The sequence below is a fragment of the Kalmanozyma brasiliensis genome (genome assembly GCF_000497045.1).
Source record: "Kalmanozyma brasiliensis GHG001 unplaced genomic scaffold PSEUBRA_SCAF7, whole genome shotgun sequence".
NCBI classification, from domain to species: Eukaryota; Fungi; Basidiomycota; class Ustilaginomycetes; order Ustilaginales; genus Kalmanozyma; species Kalmanozyma brasiliensis.
In genome coordinates, this window is record NW_015961990.1 from 627,846 (window position 1) to 648,059 (window position 20,214).

General features: G+C 58.2%; 8 protein-coding genes across 8 annotated transcripts; 4 read left to right on the forward strand and 4 right to left on the reverse strand.

The window, feature by feature from the left end:
- Positions 1 to 76: 76 nt before the first annotated feature.
- PSEUBRA_005903 (Src homology-3 domain protein) lies at positions 77 to 1,405 on the reverse strand (the record flags this gene model as incomplete). The annotated part of the gene is made up of 1 exon (XM_016439306.1): positions 77 to 1,405. The coding sequence occupies one exon, from the start codon at positions 1,403 to 1,405 to the stop codon at positions 77 to 79; it is 1,329 nt and encodes a 442-aa protein (XP_016290078.1).
- A 915-nt stretch (positions 1,406 to 2,320) lies between these two features.
- PSEUBRA_005904 (WD40 repeat) lies at positions 2,321 to 3,667 on the forward strand (the record flags this gene model as incomplete). The annotated part of the gene is made up of 1 exon (XM_016439293.1): positions 2,321 to 3,667. The coding sequence occupies one exon, from the start codon at positions 2,321 to 2,323 to the stop codon at positions 3,665 to 3,667; it is 1,347 nt and encodes a 448-aa protein (XP_016290079.1).
- Positions 3,668 to 3,948: 281 nt separating this feature from the next.
- Positions 3,949 to 4,754, reverse strand: PSEUBRA_005905 (NADPH-dependent FMN reductase-like protein; the record flags this gene model as incomplete). Its single annotated transcript, XM_016439317.1, has 2 exons — positions 3,949 to 4,128; positions 4,215 to 4,754. 2 exons carry the CDS (start codon positions 4,752 to 4,754, stop codon positions 3,949 to 3,951), a joined length of 720 nt encoding a protein of 239 aa, XP_016290080.1.
- A 716-nt stretch (positions 4,755 to 5,470) lies between these two features.
- PSEUBRA_005906 (Aminoacyl-tRNA synthetase, class II (G/ H/ P/ S), conserved domain protein) lies at positions 5,471 to 7,516 on the reverse strand (the record flags this gene model as incomplete). The annotated part of the gene is made up of 1 exon (XM_016439308.1): positions 5,471 to 7,516. One exon carries the CDS (start codon positions 7,514 to 7,516, stop codon positions 5,471 to 5,473), a length of 2,046 nt encoding a protein of 681 aa, XP_016290081.1.
- Positions 7,517 to 8,791: 1,275 nt separating this feature from the next.
- On the forward strand, positions 8,792 to 12,800 carry PSEUBRA_005907 (Zinc finger, C2H2; the record flags this gene model as incomplete). Its single annotated transcript, XM_059465643.1, has 2 exons — positions 8,792 to 9,320; positions 10,453 to 12,800. The coding sequence occupies 2 exons, from the start codon at positions 8,792 to 8,794 to the stop codon at positions 12,798 to 12,800; spliced, it is 2,877 nt and encodes a 958-aa protein (XP_059320364.1).
- A 433-nt stretch (positions 12,801 to 13,233) lies between these two features.
- On the forward strand, positions 13,234 to 13,620 carry PSEUBRA_005908 (Protein of unknown function DUF3128; the record flags this gene model as incomplete). Its single annotated transcript, XM_059465644.1, has 1 exon — positions 13,234 to 13,620. One exon carries the CDS (start codon positions 13,234 to 13,236, stop codon positions 13,618 to 13,620), a length of 387 nt encoding a protein of 128 aa, XP_059321689.1.
- A 1,789-nt stretch (positions 13,621 to 15,409) lies between these two features.
- On the reverse strand, positions 15,410 to 16,792 carry PSEUBRA_005909 (Aminotransferase class-III; the record flags this gene model as incomplete). Its single annotated transcript, XM_016439313.1, has 1 exon — positions 15,410 to 16,792. The coding sequence occupies one exon, from the start codon at positions 16,790 to 16,792 to the stop codon at positions 15,410 to 15,412; it is 1,383 nt and encodes a 460-aa protein (XP_016290083.1).
- A 715-nt stretch (positions 16,793 to 17,507) lies between these two features.
- Positions 17,508 to 20,183, forward strand: PSEUBRA_005910 (DNA/RNA helicase, DEAD/DEAH box type, N-terminal; the record flags this gene model as incomplete). Its single annotated transcript, XM_016439300.1, has 1 exon — positions 17,508 to 20,183. One exon carries the CDS (start codon positions 17,508 to 17,510, stop codon positions 20,181 to 20,183), a length of 2,676 nt encoding a protein of 891 aa, XP_016290084.1.
- Between the last annotated feature and the right edge of the window lie 31 nt (positions 20,184 to 20,214).

Sequence of the window (20,214 nt, forward strand, 5' to 3'; positions counted from 1 at the left end):
AGACGCTGTGAGCAGCTTATGGTATCGCATTGAAACGCTACGAGATACAAGTACAATAAGAGCTCCACACCTTCTTTCATGTCGCCTTGGCAGTTGGCGCTGTCTTAATCGGCGCAGCCTTCTCTGTCGACTCGACCGCCTTGCTCGCCGCCGTAGGAGCCCCTGCCTTCGCTGCCCGCTCCTTAGCTTCCTCCAGACTCATAGTATAACTTGCGGGGAACCAGCCTTGTCGTCCGTCTCTTGTTCGACCTCGCCACCATGCGCTCTCGGCACCTGTCTGCGGATCATGCTTGCTGAGCACCGCCACGATATCGTTAGGCTGCAAGCTGAGTTCGAGGGGGTCTGCTGCTGGATATGCGTAGAGAGCGCGGACGAACGTGAGCTTGCTTGGATCGATAGCCTCCCCATTCTCGTTGCCCGCAATCATTCCACCGCCGTGTTGACCGGGAAGCATGCCTGCTTGACCCGGATTCTGACCTTGTTGCTCGAGCCTCTGTCGCTCGGCTTCCTGCTTGGCCGTAATGAACCGGACGAGCTTGCCCATGAGGTAAGGCAGCCCAATGACGGCCATGAAGAACACAATTAACGGGCGTTTGCTCGGTCGAGCCGCCTTGCCCGGTTGACCATTGGCACCGTGGGCTGCAAACTCTTTGAACTCGCGCGCGTCGAGCTCGACCGCAGGAGCCCGTCCCGCCAGCCGCAAACCGAGGTTCTTAAGGTACCGTGCGAGCGCAAAGATGCTCAGCACCTGTCCTAGGTAGGTGCGGAGATGGGCGAATTGGTCCGCGACACCGACCATGGCGAAGAAGCTGCTGTGGGTGGCCATGAAGGTGGATTCGAGCATTTGGGCGAAGCCGCCGAAGGCACCGACGATGCTGCTGATGAGTTCGAAGGTGGCTTGCGTGCCCGCTTCCATGCGTTGTGTGAGCGAGACGTCGCCAGGTTGGCCAGGCATGCCAGGCATCCCGCCCATTCCCATACCCATGCCCATGCCCATCCCGTAGCCGCCGTACCCACCGCCGTAGCCTCCATAGCCTCCGCCATAGCCTCCGTATCCACCGTAGCCGCCATAGCCCATTCCACCCATTGATCCCATGCCTCCCAATCTAGAGTAGGGCGAGCCGTATGATGTGCCGTAGGTGGAGCCCATGCCGCCGTAGGTGGATCCGAGCCCGCCAACAGTGCTGCGATATGGCGAGTTGTACGCCGAAGCGCCATACGCACCAGTGCCTGCAGTAGCAGTGCCGAGCGTCGATGGACGTTCGGGCAAGGCTGGAGCGGCCGAGGTGGTTGTGAGAGCCGACGAGGACGCGGTGGCTGGTGCTGTAGAGGTCATGCTGCTGGACGAGAGGTCGGCGCCGGCACCTGCACCCGCACGTTCCCAGGGCTTCGGTGGTGAAGGCATCGATACTGTGGGCTGAGTGTGCTACGATCCGCTGATCAGTGTTGACGGTAGATGTGATCCGAGGTTGCGCAGCGTCTATGATCCGGTGCCGCTGGAGGGTGGTACGACAGAGGCTACGCTGCGGGTTGTGGCCTGTCCTGGCACGCTTTGGCTTGAGCGAGATCGTCAAGAAGAGCTGAGACGATAATTGGTGGAAGCAGTGCGAAAATGAGATGGTTGAAAAGTACAAGCAGATGGTGACGATGAGAGATGAAAGTGAGATTGCGGGGTTGATGCAAGCGAGTTGTGTGCGAGCTGAGCAGTTGAACCGCTGGATTGATTAATTGGATGGATGAGCGACTCAAATTTCACGCTTCACAGCAGCCTCGCTCAGTCACAACCCACCGGCTCAAGTCACACTTCAGACCGGAAGCCATTTTTCGCGCCCAGTTTACGCTGTTAAACCTTGGATCATCACTCTGTTCCGGCCGAATTTCGACTAGCGAGTGGAGCTGAGACAGACACGCCTGCACGGCCATCCTCAACACACACACTCACAATAGTGAAAGGACCCTCTTTCCGATCAACCAGCTGCAGCTGCATGTAGCTATCGCGGCATCACCAGCAACAACGACCTCATCGGCAGCAGTCCTCCGACCAGGAACCCGGCCCACGAGCAGCGAGGGGACGAACCGACCAAGTACACTCATCATCGCTGTCCGGTCTTCGTATGATGAGCTCGCGGATATAGGCACGCCGAATCATCGACAAGAGTATAGCGCTGCTCATTCATTGAGCGCGCTTCGGCAGGCAACGGGGAGGTGATCGCTCGACTCTCGCCCCCGCAGACCACCAAAAGGAAGGCTCAGCTGCTTGGCCTTCACTCATCAAGCACATCCGGTCCGCCCACGCATCACTCGCAGCAATCTACCCACCATGAGCAGCATCACCAGCACGAGCATCCTCTCCGAGAGGCAGAAGGATGAGCTGCACAAATCCATCCTCGATTACTTCAAGACCAATGGGCTCAACGAGTCCTATGCGACGCTGATGCGAGAAGCCGGCCAAGATGGATTCGTGCCGGACCCCAAGGCGAAATACGCCGGTTTGCTCGAGAAGAAGTGGACCTCGGTCATCCGGCTGCAGAAGAAGATTATGGAGATGGAGTCGCGGATGACTTCGTTGCAAGAAGAGCTTGCTGCTGCGCCGTCAGCCAAGCGGTCTGCGTCGCTGAATGATTGGGTGCCAAGGGCGTCTGCGAGACACACCATGCAAGGGCACCGATTGCCCGTGACAAAGGTCGCTTTCCACCCAGTGTTCAGCCAAGTAGCAACAGCGTCAGAAGACACGACGGTCAAGCTGTGGGATTGGGAGACAGGGGATTTCGAACGGACGCTCAAGGGGCACACAAAGGCAGTGCAGGACGTAGACTTCGATAGCAAAGGCAGCTACGTCGTCTCCTGCTCCTCGGACCTCTCGGTCAAGGTGTGGGATGCGAACAATGACTACAAGAACATCAAGACGCTGCACGGGCACGATCACAGCGTCTCATCGGTCAAATTTCTGCCAGGGGACGACTTCATTGTGTCCGCGAGCAGGGATAAGACGATCAAGATCTGGGAGTTCTCCACGGGCTTCTGCACAAAGACGCTGCACGGACACGCAGAATGGGTACGGTCAGCGATACCGAGCGATGATGGGAGGTGGTTGGTCAGCTGCTCGACGGATCAAACGGCGAGGATATGGGAGCTGTCGACGGGAGAGACGAAGGTCGAGCTGCGCGGGCACGAGCATGTGGTGGAGGTGGCCATCTTTGCCCCCATCGCTTCATACACCGCTATTCGAGAACTCGCAGGATTGACCGCACCAAAGGACGCTTCAGCCACAGCACCAGCACAGTTCGTAGCCTCAGGCTCGAGAGACAAGACCATCCGCATTTGGGACAGCGCAGGCCAATGCCTCAAGACCCTGGTTGGGCACGACAATTGGGTCAGAGGCCTCGCCTTCTCCCCCAACGGCAAATATCTGCTCTCCGTATCCGACGACAAGACGATGCGCATCTGGGAGCTCAAGACGGGCAGATGCACCAAGACGATCGATGCGCACCAGCACTTTTGCACCAGCGTCGCATGGGGGAAGGCCAAGATCGAAGCGAGTGTCCCACCAGCTCAGGACGGAGATGCAGCAATCGCGACGAACGGCAGCAAGGCGGCAGAGGCTAGGACGGTCAACGTGGTAGCGACGAGCAGTGTGGATCTCACCGTCAAAGTGTGGACGCCATGATTGGCAGCAGAGCCTGCTTTTGACGTATACGTGAAGACTTCCATTTGCCCTCTTGATACCCTCTTTCATCATGTATTGGCGCTGCTTGATTGCGCAATATCACACACAAATCCTTATTCAGGGGCCCAAAGCCTCGCGTGGTGTGCACAGCCAAATCAGGCCGTGATTGAGTGGTATGAGAAGATTCGTATTGATCGTCGGAACAGGCGATCTGTAAGATGATCGGCGCTCCTTCAATTGCGGCGATTTATACAAGTACATCGAGCAGCGGGTAGCTGGGCTCAAGCCGACTTGCCCTTGACGTAGGTGTTGACCACGTTGGCAAAGTGCTCGCCCTGCGACTTGGCAATGGTGAAGTCGAGGTCGATAGGCTGGCGGCTGCCGTCGCCGGCAGCGATGGTACCAGCACCGTAGGCGGAAGCACCGTGGATCTGTTCCAGGTTGGTCTGCTCGGCGAAGTTCTGTGTGAGGAAGCAAGTCGTGGTTCATGTCAAGCTGTCAGCAACGTCTCTTGTCTTATGCGAGCTTCTTTGCAAGAGGTACCTACCCTGTAACCGTGAGGAACATAGTTGATACCCTGGTGAACGAAGAAGGGGATGGTGGTGAGGTGGGTGGTCTCGTTACCACCGTGCTGGGAGGCGGTCGAGGTGAAGGTGCCGGCAAACTTGCCGATCAGGGCACCAGTGGCCCAGAGACCGCCGGTTTGGTCGAAGAAGGCCGAGACCTGAGCGGGCGCACGGCCGTAACGAGTGGGGAAGCCGAGAAGGAAGCCATCGTACTCCTTGAGCTTGTCCGGGGTGATGACGGGGAAGGATGCGATGGGGGCCTTGTTGGCGTGCAACTTGCCGAGAACCTCTTCGCTGAGTGTTTCGGGGAACTGATACACGTCGACGGTGGCGCCAGTGGACTTGGCACCCTCGACGACCTTTTCGCTGATCGAGGCGACGTGGCCATAAGCTGACCAGACTACAACGGCGATCTTGGACATTTTGATGGGAGCAGCGGGTGCGAGGTTGGAGGAAGTGGAAGTGGAAGACGATTTAGACTTGGTGGAAAGGTTGGAGAACTTTCGCAGCAAGGAAGACATGAGGGTCAAGAGGGAAGGAGTGAAGTGTTGTGAGGCGTAACAAGAGCGGTCGTGGATCCGCTTGGTCTATTTATGGACGAGGAGGAGCTGGCCTGCTCGAGGAGGAGCGCTTCTGGAAGATTCACCTCGCTTTGGCACAATCACACTCTCACACGCTCTGCATCAGAGCGGATGCCATCCGAATGCTCGTTCGGTCACGCCTTAGCCTGTCGAAGCACGGTCAACCTTGTTGGCAGTCACACCGCAATCACGAAAGAGAGCGTTTGCAGCATCACATCAACACCTCCTCGCTTAGCTTGAGGAGATTGTCTGTGCGTCAAGAAGATTGTTTGCAGGCAGCTCACCTGTCAAACTGGCAAACACGGATTTAAAAGAACGGAGCTAAGCACGGCCTTAAACTGGACTTAACACAATACAATTCTTGCTCGAATCTTCCTATCGACCCAAAAAGGGTCGATCCGATGCCGTGGCTTATCCGTGGGATCGCTGTCGGATCACCCGCTCCGTCCATCGCAAACGCTGCCGAAAGAGGCTGTGAAGCTTATCGAAGCGTCGACTCGGCTCAGTGCGAGAGGGGATGATTGCATCCCAAGCTATGAGAGGTTTGGAAGTTTCACGTGAGCTGATCGTACTGTGTCAAACTTGAATTGTAGTGACATGCAACCCAAGGAATGACTGTATTTCGAGATGATGAGCTACATTGCCTCCTTCACCATCTAAGCCTCGACATCCTGCTGGCCGGAGTACTCGGGAAGGATCTTGCAAGCACCCTCCCAGTCCAGACTGGCGTCGCAAAGCTGGCGGATGACGTCAATCACCTGGTCAATAGGACCAATACGCTGGGCGGTCGAGTCTCGTTCTCGCAGCGTCATGGTGCCCTTGCTCAAACTGGCAAAGTCGAGCGTGCAGGCGAAAGGAGTGCCCAGCTCGTCGTTTCGTGCGTAGCGTCGTCCGATACTGGCGTTCGAGTCGTCGACTCTCGAAGCAACACCTGCCGAGCGCAGCTTGCGGCTCACCTGCTTGACCAGCGGCGCCAGCTTCTCGTTCGAGCTGATGGGAACAATGAGCGCCTTGATGGGCGCAACCAGCGGCGGCAAGCTGAGCACACCACGGTCCTGGTCTTCCGCTCGCGTCCAGAAGCTGTGCTCCAACAGCGAGTAGAAAATTCGGCCAATACCGAAGGAGGGCTCGATGACGTTGGGAGTGAATTCGCGTACCGTCTCGCGGATCGTCTTCATCTCGACCGTCACCACATCGGTGGTCAACTCGAAGGTCTGGCCGGTGCAGACTTTGAGCGGGGCAGATCCATTCTTGAGCTGCGACTCGAGCTCGGCGAGCTTCTTCTGGTCCATCTCCAGGATGGCCTCCTCGACAATCTTGGCATCCTTCTTGAACTTGGGTCCGATGTTCTTCTTGATGATGGTGGGTACAAATGCATCATACACCTTGGGCTCCTTGTGTGCCTTCTGCACCACCAGGTCCTTCTTGGTTCGCTTGCTGTGCACCGTCAAGTCGTAAGCGCTGCGGTCGGCGCAGCCAACACACTCGATCCAGCCGTACGAAGTGTGAATCTCGGCATCCCAGCAGTCACTGGCGTAGTGCGCCATCTCGTTGCTCATGTGCTGACGGAAGCGCAGTCGGGTAGCATCGATGCCGATCTTGACCAGGAAGAGGTAGATGCGTCCGATGAAGTAGCCCAGCGTCTGGTTGTCAATCACACCAGCAGAGACCGCCTCGCCGATCGTCTTGACCGTGATATCGGTCTTGCCAGACTCCTGCACATCCTTGGCCAGCAGGGGCACCTCGATGTTCTTGACCTCGTCGAATCGCTCGTGGTTCTTGTCCTCGGGGTCGACAAAGTGCTCGATCTCAGCCATGGTGAATTCTCGCACTCGCAGCAGACCGGCACGCGGGCTGATCTCGTTACGGAACGACTTGCCGATCTGAGCACTGGCAAAGGGGACACGGCCGTTGTTGAACTCGAGGAGACGCTGGAAGTTGACAAAGTGGCCCTGAGCGGTCTCGGGTCGCAAGTAGCCCTTGACCTGTCCGGTAGGGCCGATGGACGACTCGAACATCAGGTTGAACTCGATGGGCTCCGAGACTTCATTGCCGGATTCGGGCGATCGGATGTCGTACTTTCGGATGAGCTCGCCGAGCTGCTTGCCGTCAAAGTTGTCGATCTGAGCGAGGGTCGAGTTGTATTCTGCGACAAGAGCGTCATCGAGCTTGACCGCCGACGACTTGACCTTCTTCTTCTTGCTCTTCTTGTCGTCGCCACCAGCTGCTTCGGCGGGCACAGCGATGCTCTCGCCGGCTTCCTTGGCACGAGCCTGCTTGTCACCTTCAAGACGAGCCTCGATGACGCCTTCGACGAGGTGGTCGGCACGGAAGATCTCGCCGTTCTTGAGATCCTTGCACATCCAGTCGGCAAACTTGTCCACGTGGCCCGAGGTCTTGAGCACATCTGCCAATGTCATGATGGTGGTGTCGAGCTCGAGCATCTCCTCCTCGATGATAAAGTGGTTGCGCCATTGGTTGATGATGTTGGCCTGAAGGGCGGCACCAGTAGGACCGTAGTCGTACAGGCCACCGACACCGCCGTAGATCTCGAATGCTTGGATGTAGAAGAATCGCTTGGTCATGAGACCCTCGAGCTGGCTACGAGAGAAGGGGTGGGCATCGCGCTTGACGTCGGGACGGTTCGAGACGGCCGATGGGGCCGGGGCGTCCGGGGAGACACCAGGTACGACGTTCGACATGGTGTGCAGCGAGAGAAGTGTGGGCGCGGTGAAAGGCCTGGGAGGGAGAGCGCGAAGAAGTGGGCCTCTGGTTCGTAGAGCTGCCGAGAAGGTTTTGGACAGGGATGGCAGAATCGAACGGGACGCAACGAGCATAAACCGCAATGAAGCTCCGAGCGTTTGTGACAATGGTCGACTCTGATAAAGTGAATGCTATCAGAGCTTCTTTTGAGGATGACGGGGCCCGTAGCGAGATTTGGTCGTGGTGATTGCAACGACGAGCAGGTCCGACTTGGCGGGTTGGTGTTGGATAAGTTACCTCTCTGTTTTTTCGCTGCGGTCTGTTCGAGAAGAAATGACCAGCCCGCCGCCGCGCTCGAGTGACTCGGTGCAATAATTGTCGATGTAACACACTTGCTAGAAAACAATCTTTCAATCTGACAGCCTTGTCCGGAAGAATTTACCAAGGGGCCCACACTGGAGCTCAAGCCTGCAAAGTCCGCCTCGAGTGAGACAAAAAAAATGGCTGGAAATTTTTGGCAAAATGGGGGCCAAAAATTATTCGAATTTCCGTCTGGACCCCTGCATCCGTACTGGCAGAAGGTGGCCAAAGCGCAGTGCAAAGTGGCTCGGGCTCTCTCAAGGTTCGACAATTTTGGCAGAAAATGAGCCGGTTGGAGTGCATGACTTAAACTTTTTTTTGAAGCGCTTGCTCGCACTGTTTGACCACTGCTGAACAGGAAAAAAAACCAGGCCTGAGCGCGGTCAAACGGTTCCCGTAAGTCAATGCGGTGATGGCTCAGCGGTGCTGCTGCCCTTACTGATCATACCCCCCACGAGCTGAGAGACTTGGACGAGCACCACCATACTTGCCTTCGTATCATCATCATCTTCTCATTTGTCTAGCGACCAGGTCCCGACTCGCTGTGTTCATCAGGCACCAGGACCGCCCTGCAAATCTCCTCCGTCCGCGAACGGAGCCTGTACTGCAGCCAGACGTGTCGACTGCATTCAATTAGCTCGGTACCTCCAGTCTCGTGCTCGACTCCTCTCTTCACATCTCGAGCTTCATACCTTGGTTCTTGAAGTCCTGCAAGATGCTCAGCCTGTGAGCCCGAGGATCATCAGTCCCCTCTCAGCAGCCGTCAAGTCCTGGCTGTATCACTCCGGGAGCCAGCAGACCTGGCAGAGTGCAGCATCGCCCCGACCGAGCATACCCCTCCCTCATCATCTTTTCCTTTCGCGGACGCATCGAGCCTCCCTTGACTTGCTTCGATTCGGCACAACACCGCCAAAATGAGCAGGCCACCGCCATTGACCAGCTCGCACTCCTACTCGTCGCCCAAGCTAGGGGCAGCGGCCATCTACAGCATCAGCTCTCCCTCGAGCTCGCCCCGACCACCCTTCGCCCAGCATGTGTCCGGCACTATGTCCCCCTACCGTGATGCTTCTGCCCGCTATGCACAACTTGGAAGCCCGAGGATAAGCTCGCTGAGCCGAGATGCCACTGCCGCCTTGAAGGGAAGCAACTACCCTACCTCCTCTTCACGGCCCACTTCACCCACCCCGGGTTCGCGCTCTCCCTCACCTAGCAGCGACAGCATCGGCTCCAATGGCTCCTCTTCGCGTGGATCACATGATCCAGCCGACAATGGAGTCCACGACGATCGACCCCTCCTCACCCGCGGCGATTCATCGAGTCGCAGGAATATCCCCTACCACAACGACTCCTACCACGACGAGGCCAGTACCTCTGCCGCTGGTCACAACGCCAACTCGCCCAGTGGCCTCCGCGGTCAGCATTTGCAGGCAATAGAGACCAAAGGTGAGTCCTGACGTGATCTCTGCCTCGTAGTGAGAGCCGTCTGTTGCCCTTGCTCCGACCCACTCGACACCGCCCAACCATAGCTGTCCTTCGCCATCTCACCAGCGTCTCGGACCACTTTGTTAAATCTGAGGAAGCATCATTCGACCGAGGCCAACAAAGCCGGCCCTCGCTGCTGCTGCGTAGGCCTGGTTGCTCGCTGCACGCGGCAGCGCGGCGAGTTTCCGTGTATTTTGCTGCGCTTTTTCCAGTTCCCTCTGGCGTAGTGCCTTGCTGCAGTGTGCCGGGCTCGCTTGCACCTTGGCAAGCCTCCGTGGGCACAGCTCTTTCTCCCCTCTGCTTTCAACCTCAGGCTTGGCTGAGCAGCGTGAAGGGCAATTTGGCTCTCCCTCTTTCCTGCCAGCTGCTGCAGGGATTGCATCCAAAGGCACTGCCGTCATTCTCTGTCCACGTCGTCAGTTGCTTTCGGGCCGCGCGACAAAGAGCAGCAGAAGCCCCTTGTCAGACCTTCTTCCGACGTTCCCGCTCTGCCCTCCTCCCTTTGGCTCTGCCGATGAGCCTGGCTCAGTCCCAAGCCTTGTCTTCGCGGTCAGTCGCCTCTTGTTTTGTCACTTTGGCCCGTTTACTCCACCCGCTAGCAACCAAGCGGATTCCACCCCTCCGCCCGCCGCCGCCCTTTTTGGCTTGCTCCTTTCTCCCTGCTTCTCGCACCGACCACCCGCGTTGGCATCCTTCCCATCCTTCCAGTCCACCTTCAACGCTTCATAGCACCCTCCTCCCTTTCGTTTCCGCTTCCTCGCTCGCATCGAGCATTCTCATTTCGTTTCGTTCGACACACTCTCGCATTCATCCGTCGTCGGCATCGACCACTCTGTCAGTCGCAGCGAGGACTTCTCCACGTAACGCGCCGAACGACTGTTTCCCAGCGCCATCTCATCGACACACCTTCTCATCTGCTTCGCTGCTCACCGTCATTCTCGACCAGTCTCATCTCAACAGTGACGAGTCAGTCTGGACTCGTCGCGCGCAACAAGGGCAATCATGGCGGCTTCACCCGAAATCATCAGCTTCACCAACAGCCTTCTCAATACTGACAACATGCTCTCGCCCCTTCATCACACCTTCGCCGCAGCAGACGCAGCCGCTCGCAGAACCTCGGCTGGCGAACCCATGAGCGCGAGCTCTCCGCGCATTGGCGAAGCCTACGTCAACAGTCCCAAACGCGATCCATTGCGCGACGGATACCGTGCCACACCACCTTCGTCCGCGTGGAGGCATTCAGGCTCCTATACCGGCCGCGACGGCTCACCATGGTATAACGACGCGCGATCTTCTCCTTTTGCATCCTCAGCCGCGCGTGACTATGCCACGCTCGAGCTCGAATCCAGCCTCGGCGCGCCAACCCACCCCGCAGGCGATCCCGCGCTCCACTACGGCGACACCAGCAATGCCGACAGCGTCGTAGCGCTTCTGCATGCTGCCGCTGCGGCCAACGAAGCCAGCAAGCAGTCGGATCGCTCCAATGAGAACCGCTTCCCTTCTCCCAGCGCGTTCTACCAACAGGGCGTGCCCACCTACGGAATCCCACCCTATTCCGCTGCCTATCGCTCCAGCTCCTCTGGCCTCGGTGGCTTCACCAACTCACCCAGCCTCGGATTCGCACGCCCCTATCGGGCACTCGATGGATCTTTGGATGGCGCTTCGCCTTACGCGCAGGCTACCATCCAACCCTCCGCCACTGCCAGCACAGCAGCAGACGAAGACACCAAGATCCAGGTCAAAGCCGAACCCGATGTGCAAGAACCCGAGGCACAGCAGCACGCTCCCAAGAAGGGACGTGGGCGAGGTCGCAAGAAGAGCAACGTCAAGCAGGAAGAGGAAGCTCTCGCCACATCCTTGCCAGCCAGCAACGGCCAATCTGCTCTCGATAGCGTCGTCTCGGCTGCTCTTGCCGCTTCGGAAGCCCCAGCCAGCTTCGCAGGACCTGCGTTCTCGCAGTATGGATATCCAGACTACAGCGCCACCAGCATGCCTGCTGGCGCCTTTGGTGCGAACCCTCTTGTCTCCTTGGCAGCTCAGGTGGCCGGCACCCTGGCGCCGATTCCAACACCCGTGCCTGCCCCCAACACTCTCGGCAAGCCCTCCACGTCAGCCGTAGCCGCACCAGCTGCTGCTGCTGCCGCTGCCTCGGCCACTTCGCCCACCTCACCAACGGGTGGCAAAGGCAAGACCGACAGCGATGCAGGAGGTCCCAAGCTGCACGAGTGCGAGACTTGTGGCAAGTCGTTCAGCCGACGATCCGACTTGGCTCGACACCGCCGCATTCACACTGGCGAGCGACCGTATCCATGCGACTATCCTGGATGTGGGAAGAGCTTCATTCAGCGATCTGCCCTCACTGTCCACTCGCGCGTCCACTCGGGCGAGCGTCCGCACAAGTGCGAGTTCGAAGGTTGCGACAAGAGTTTCTCGGACAGCAGTTCGCTCGCTCGCCACCGACGAACGCACACGGGTCGTCGTCCCTATGTTTGCGACTTCCCCAAGTGCGGCAAGATGTTCACACGACGCACCACGCTCAACCGCCACTCTCGCTGTCACCAACCTGGCTACGTCAAGCCCAAGAGCCGTGGAAAGGGTCGCGGAAAGGGCAAGAAGTCGGGCAACAGAGACGATCCCTCGGCCGCCAACGATGACGATGACGACGAAGATGACGATGATGAGGACGATGACGATGACGAGGATGACAGCGAGGATGAGGATGACGAGGACGATGAGGACTCGGAAGGCGAATCTGGCTCTGGCTCTGGGTCGGGATCTGCCGAGTCCGCCACTCCTCCCGAGACCTCCGCTCAAGTCGCCAAGGGCGCCAAGCGCGCTGCTCCCGGTCGTCCGCGCAAGAACTCGACGGCCAAAAAGGCCAACACGGGCAACGCAGCGGGTGTGACCAACCGCGCCAACCGCTCGGCCAGCGATGCCGAAGCCGCCATGACGCTGGCACAGGCAGCATTGCAGGCGCAGTTCAACCCTTACTATGCGGACCCATCTGGCTTCGCCTCGTATCCGATGTCGGCTCAAGACGGCACAGCTGCTCTTCTTGCTGCCAGCAATCACACCGGCTTCTCGCCCGGCATGGGCAGCAACGACTCCAACGAGGCTATGGAGGCGGCCGCTGCTGTGCTGGGTGGGTTCGCCAACTCGCCCAGCGCTGCCACAAGTGGTCAGGACTCTACCAACTCGACTTCGCTCTCGGAAGCGCAACTCCTGCTGGATGCCGCCATGAGCCCTGTGTCTAATCACGCTACTATCCCTGGTATCGGTGGCAGCACAGCTTCGCCGACTCGCGGGCGTGGTCGTGGTCGTCCTCGTGGATCGCGAGGTGGTCGCCGTGCCGATCGCCCCAGCAACCTATCCAACGAGACCGGACCTGAAGGGCTTCAGACTACGCCGTCGGAGACGCCCTCCACGGAGGCGTCCATCTGAGGCGATCAGCTAGCGAATGACCAGGTCTCTCGCCGTAGTCCGCACGCAATTTTCCCACTCCCCATCCTTCCTCTCGACTCATGGAGGCTGTCTTGCTATCCCTTGAGACAGTGGAATGTATTTGTATCTTTCAAAACCTTCCTTTCACGTTCCGTCCGTCCGAGCGCTGCCAGTGCCTTTGAGCATTCGGCTTGTAATTCATACATCTTTCACGAAGCTGAGTGTGCGTGCGACCATTGTGCCGAGTCGATATGAGAGGTGGGAGGAAGTGCGAGCGAGAAAGCCCGATTTGGCAACCGATCTGGTCGACTGGCGGCGTTTTTCCCGATCTGGACGCGAACGCGAGCGATTCTGCTTCCGATCGCTTTCCAACAGCGCGCCCTTTCACTTCTCTCTTCCTTCGTCCTCACACCAACCGGATCCCTCACACATCATGTCATCATCAGCATCAACATACGACGCGTTCGTCGCGGAAGACATCGTCTATCACAAAGCCTCCACACCCATCGACGAGATGCCATCGTGCACATCGATGTTCGACAAATGGGCGCAATGCTTTGCGCTCGGCCCGCAGTTGAAAGCTGTCTACCGCTACGGCGGGCTGCAGGACTGCCGCGGCAAGCTGGACGACTTCAAGTACTGCCTGACGCTCAAGGGTATGACGCAGGAGGAGCGGTACGAGGCGTGGATTCGACGCAAGGCCGAGAAGACGGCGGAAGCGAGGTTGGGCAAGCAGAGCAGCGAGAATGTGTGGGAGTTGAGGAGGGATCCGACCGAAGCGGTGCGGTCGAAAGGCGGACAGAGTGGGATCATCATGTAGGCGCAGCCAAAAGTGATGGGCCCCCCGAACGAGCGTGGCGGCCCAACCAATATACCCCCAATGTGAGCACCAACGATGACCGTTGTCCGACAACGACGAAAAGGCCAATCCGAACCAGATGCTGTTGCTTTTGCCCCATCGTAGCTCACCGTCGTCTCCCTCTTTTCCGCTGACAGGTGGTCCCGAGCGAGACACGCACTTGCACTCCTCCGTCGACTTTCGCCGATGACAGATTCAACCCCCACCGCTTTACTCGAGTACTGTCTGACAGTGCCCGCCTCCAACATCCATCGAAACCAACCAGCGAGAGAGAGAACCACGCAAAATCCGCACGCAGCATTCCAACCCACTTTCGATCTTGCGCCCGCCTCACCAGCCGTTTTGCACTCCCTCGCTTCTTCCACTCCACCTTGACTAGCACATTTTTCTCTTTCGAGTGAAGTGTGGATCTGTCGGTGGAGGGAGGAAGGCGAAGCTTGGAGTGCAAAGGGCGGAGAGGTAGCCTTGTAAAAGAGGCTTTGAAGCGGTACAGGACGATCCTAACCCTAAGTTCATCCCTTGCAGAGAGAGCTGCATCGTTTCTGACTGGCTCGTTGTGGTAGGATCTTGTTTGGCAAGTCGTATCTGGCGATCCCTCATTCCCGCAAACGGCGGTCCATACAGGACCCAGAGCGCTCTGCGGCTGTCTTTAAGGGTACGGGATTGCTCGGCGCGGCTCGCCATACGACAAGGATTCTCCACGATGGCTAGGGAGGAGCGGTGCAGTGAAGCTCCAAGGCGTCGTAAGAGTCCTACTTTTCAGGAGAGGTCTATCCTATTTAATATGGGATCCAACCCTCGTTTGTCCTTGACAGCCTCTTACATCTTACACGCTCTCTGCCAACGTCGAACCTTCACTGGCTGGACCACCTCTGCTCTGTCAAGAGCGAGGCAGGTTTGCACCAGATCGACGCACCCACCCACACACGGGGTTGCTATGTGGTAATAGCATCCCACCACGGTTTCATTTGTTCGGTCCTTCTTGTCGCCGTCAAGCACAACGAAGGACGGATGCCCGAGCGGTTTTTTGGTGGCTCTCTTGCTGGTCTCTGGCCCTTGGATCTGGAAGGCAGGCAGGTGGGGACTTTTTCTCGAGGCGATCGACTCTCCACTCGCAGTCTCAATCCGACCCTTTTAGCGGGGTGAATGGACACCAAACACAGCTCTACGGAGGGAAAAGGTCGGACCCACCCGCAAGCTCGTCCGCTTTCGACTCTCGGTGTTACGACCGGACCCGACGCGCGTGGACGCGGTGCAGCTTTCCGTCCCCGACGGGGATGCGTGGAGGCCGTGCTGCTGCGTTGCATCGGTACGAGGTCGAAAAACCACCAGAGAGGAAAAAGCGGATGAGGTGGCCGGGAAGGAGAGCCGACCGAGTGTTGCTAGAGCTTCATGCTCGACGTGCGCGTTTGCACTGCCGAAGGTCCGGATTGAGGATGGGGGAAAAGGAGGGGAGTGATGGAATTTTTCTACCCTTTGACGGGGGGCCACGACGTCGAGCTGTGAAGAGGGTGGTTTTGAGAATCATGGTTCTTTACAGGCTTGATGGACGGCCTCCCTTGGTGCAACAACGCAACACAATCACATCGCAATAGCGTTCATCACACTCATTTCTGTCACACCGAGTTTTGTCACGCTGTGTTTTGTCCCACTGATTGTGAACTGATTCGGTGCAAGTTCCGTCACACTTTGATCCTGAGCAAACGACATGTTTTAGCGGGCAATACAAGTACACATCCCCTCCCCTCAATCAGTGCTCGTCATCACCAGGAATGCTCTCCACAGAATCCAGCTCCTCGAGCGCCTCCCGAATAATCTGGACGCCCCGCTCGAGATCCTTCTCGTCGATGACCAAGGGTGGGGCGAGTCGAATGATGTTAACATGCGTCGGCTTGGCCAACAAGCCTTTGCTCTTGAGCAACAAACACAGCTGCCAAGCGCTCCTGCCCTTGGTGCTCTTGGTCTCGTCGATGACGATGGCGTTCAACAGGCCGCGACCGCGGACGGAGGCGAGGAGGGGGTGGTTGATCTCGCCCAGTTGCTGGCGAAACTTGGCACCGAGCGTCTCGGCGCGCTCGCTGAGCTTTTCATCGATCAACACGTCGATAGCGGCGGAGGCGACAGCACAACCGAGGGGGTTACCTCCGTAGGTCGAGCCGTGCTCACCAGGTTTGATGCACAGCATCACCTCTTTGTCCGCGAGCACCGCCGACACGGGGTAAACACCGCCAGAGAGCGCCTTGCCAAGCGTCACAATGTCCGGTCGAACCCCATCGTGCTGGTGACACAACATCTTGCCGGTCCGACCCAAACCGGTTTGAATCTCATCGCAGATGAAGAGCACGTTGTGCTTCTTGCACAGCTGCTCGACGCGTTTGAGGTATCCGTCCGAGGGGACGACGATACCTGCTTCGCCCTGGATGGGTTCCATGAGGAAGGCGGCCACTTCGTGCCCGTATTTGTCGAGGACAGCTTCGAGATCGTCAGCGTTGTCGTAGCGGATGTGCATGTCGTCCACCCCTGGGCCGACGCGGTCGAGGAACGGCCCAAAGCCAGTTCGAGACTCGGGGTCGGTGGACATGGAGATGACTCCGAGGGTTCGACCGTGAAAGTTGCCAGCGACGGAGAGCAGTCGAGCCTTGCCTTCGGGGATCCCCTTCTTCATGTATCCCCACTTGCGGGCGAGCTTGAGCGCGGTTTCGACCGCCTCAGCGCCCGTGTTCATGGGGAGAACCATGTCGTACCCAAACGTCTTGGTCACCTTTTCGGCAAAGGGCGCAAAGGACGAGTTGTAGAACGCACGCGAGCTGAGGGTCAGCTTCTGCGCTTGAGCGACAAGTGCACCGACGATAGCGGGATGACAGTGCCCCTGGTTGACAGCAGAGTAGGCAGAGAGGAAGTCGAGGTACTGGTTTCCCTCGGGATCCCAGACATGCGCTCCGGAGGCACGCTCGAAGACGATAGGGAGAGGGTGGTAATTGTGTGCGCCATATTGGGCTTCCTTTTCGAAAACCTCGGAGGTGGTGAGGGTGGAAGAGGAGGCGGTGGCCGAGACGGCCGAGACGGCGGTCTTGAGCGTCGTGGGGATCGAGGCGACGGCGGCGCCGACGGCGGCAGTTGCTGTAGGTGCCATGGTGGTAGGATAGCTCAGAAGGATCTTGGTGGTCCTTTTTGGAGAGAGCTTGTTCGATGAAGAGAAGAGAGAAATGCGCTTCGATGAGCGAGCTTATATGTGCAAGCACGAAGAGCAGATTCCGCTCAGTCGGTCAGCTTCGAAGGGGGACGAAGAGACTCCAGCGCAGCGTCACGAGGCCGGTTGCTTGGCCGGTTATTAATCTGGGCGAGTACATTTCGCCCAGTGAGCCAGCGCCAATTTGACGTTGAACGCGTGGGAGCTGAGTTGATTGCCAAGCACAGCGAGAGCCAAAGTGACGCTTCGCCAGCCCAAGAGTCTAATCTCCCTCATCCCCGCAAACAGGGCGGAAAAACCCTTTACGCTAGACAGCCTAGCGGAACCTCTGGCGTGGCGAACGCGGCAAATTGGCCGGGTACCAAAAAATCTAACAGAGAAGCCAAAGAAGACGGATCGGGGTAGCTTTCGTGTGAGATCCGATACAGGGTCCAATAATTTTCCTTCTCAAAGCTCTCGAATTTTTGTCTCTGCTGCCACAGGCGAAATTTGCTGCTTCGCTCCACACTTTCTTCCCATCCTTGCCTCAAACCATCGTCTCTTTTGTCGTCAAGGTTGTATCTCGACTGTCGTAGCAACGCTTGCAAAGAGACGCAGACAGAAAGACGAAGTCGACTTGCTATACCGTGGCAGCACCGCTGGCCTTTATACCGCCACCATGCCGGCGCAATCCAAATCAGCATCCAAACGCAAGGCGAACGGCACACCGCAATCCACGCCCTCATCCAAAAAGACCACAAAACGCGATGACGACTTCATCATGACGCTCGACTCGGACGACGAGGTGCCTGACCTTGACGATGCCGACGCCGCCTCTGCAGGCTCCGCCTCCGAGTCCGAACCGGAACCTGAACCTACCACGGACGAACCGCTCACAAAGAACCAGCGCAAGCGCAAGGAGAAAGCGCATCTCGCGGGCAAGGAAAAGATCGTCGAGTCCGCCACTACCAAGACTGCAGCTTCGACGGCAAGGAAGGACATGGCGCTGGATACGAATTTCGAGTTCGACATCTTTGGCGATGGGTCGGGCGCCGACTACGCAGGTGGCGAAGAGACCAATGGAGGATGGGATATGAATGTGAAGGGACACAGGATGCACAAGAAGATCAACGTGGATGACATCATTGAGAAGAGGAGGAGGACGAGGCCCGAATTGGCGTTGCCGGTGGATGACGAGGAGGACGAAGAGGAGAGTGCGTCCGAGGTGTCGGAGAACGATCTGGATGATGATATCAAGTTCGCCGAGTTTGGTGATAGCGATGAGGACGACGACGAGGCGCTCGACAGGTTTGGCGGAGGCGACGGCGCTATTGTCGACGAAGACGAGGACGCCGAGGAAGCAGCAGAGGTCGACAGCGAGGAGGACCCGCTCAGCAGCGATGTCGACTCCGACGTCTCCGATGACGACGACGAAGACATGCCCCCCATCGACGACGATTCGGACTCCAACTCGTCTGCTGATGACTCGGACTCCGACGACGAGGCGGAAAAAGCCAAGAAAGCCGCCTTCTTCGCCGAAGAACCTGCCACGACTTCATCCAAGAAAGCCAGCGCCGACTCCTCCTCGTTCAGCACCTTCTCCCTCTCGCGCCCCGTCCTGCGCGCCCTCACCTCGCTCTCATTCCACAAACCCACCCCAATCCAATCGCGAACCATTCCCATCGCCCTCGCAGGCAAAGACATTGTCGCGGGCGCCGTCACCGGTTCGGGCAAGACCGCGGCCTTCATGATTCCCACCATCGAACGTCTCACCTGGCGCGCCAAGGGTCGTACCGCCGAAGCCAAGACGCGCGTCCTCGTCCTGGCGCCTACGCGCGAGCTCGCCATCCAGTGCTATTCGGTCGGCCAGTCTCTGGCGAAATACACCGACATTCGCTTCTGCCTCTGCGTCGGTGGTCTCTCGGTCAAGTCGCAGGAGGCGGAGCTGAAGCTGCGACCTGAAGTGGTCATCGCCACGCCTGGTCGGTTGATCGACCACGTACGCAACAGTGCGTCGTTCACGCTCGACGATATCGAGATCCTCGTCATGGACGAGGCGGATCGGATGTTGGAGGATGGATTTGCAGACGAACTGAACGAGATCGTCAAGAGCTGCCCTAAGGGGGCCAGGCAGACCATGTTGTTCTCGGCGACCATGACGGATGATGTGGAGCAGCTGGTGCGTTTGTCTCTCAAACGACCTGTGCGGCTCTTTGTCGATCCTAAGCGGACGACGGCGAAGAAGCTGATTCAGGAATTTGTGCGAGTCCGCGGGGTGGGTTCGGGCGGTGTTGCTGGTGCAGATGGACTCTCTGGTGTGGGCGAAGAGCAGCCAGCAGGCAGGAAGAGCGAAGATGCTCAACGACCCGCGTTGCTCCTTGCGCTGTGCACGCGCACGTTCACCACCCAGACGATCATCTTCGTTCGCAGCAAGAAGCTGGCGCATCAGCTCAAGATCGTTTTTGCCCTCCTCGGCCTCTCGGCGGGGGAGTTGCACGGTGATCTATCCCAAGAACAGCGTATCGATGCACTAACGGCCTTCCGCGATGGAAAAACGGATTTCCTGCTTGCCACCGACCTCGCCTCGCGCGGTTTGGACATCAAAGGTGTCCAGACGGTGATCAACTACGACATGCCGGGTCAGTTCGAGGCGTACCTCCACCGTGTCGGTCGTACCGCTCGAGCGGGACGTCAGGGTCGAGCCGTCACCCTTGTCGGCGAGGCAGATCGTCGCATGCTCAAACTGGCCATCAAAAAGTCGCCCGCGGAAGCCGTCAAGCATCGCATCATCCCGGCGACCGTTGCGACCAAGATGCTGGAAACGCTGGAAACGCTCAAGCCGGAAGTGGACGCAGTGTTGCGCGAGGAGAAGGAGGAACAAGCCCTGCGGATCGCAGAGATGGAGCTCAAGAAGGGCGAGAACATGGCTGCGCATGCGGACGAGATCTTTGCCCGCCCCAAGAGGACGTGGTTCCAGAGCTCGTCCGACAAGGAGCAGGCGGCGACCGCAAGCAAGGCGCACTACGAGGCGACGATGGACGGTGCTAGCAACAAGACCGGCCGGGACCGGTACGCCGGGTTGAGCAGGAAGAAGCGGAGGAGCAGGATGATGCGCGATGAGATCGAGAGGGAGAAGAAGGAGGCCAAGGGGAGTGAGGGCGCCAAGACGATTAAAGGTGGTGGAGTGAATGCGGCGATCAGGGGGGCGAAGAAGATGGCTAGGCCGACCAAGTTGGGTGTTGCGCCGGTCAAGGTTGGGGTCAAGGGCAAGGGGAAGGGCAAGAATGGTGGAGGAGGGGGAGGTAAGAAGACCAAGAGCTCGTTCAGCAGAGACTTTGGGGATAAGCGTCGTTGATGGTGGGCGAACGCAATGCATTGATTGTCGA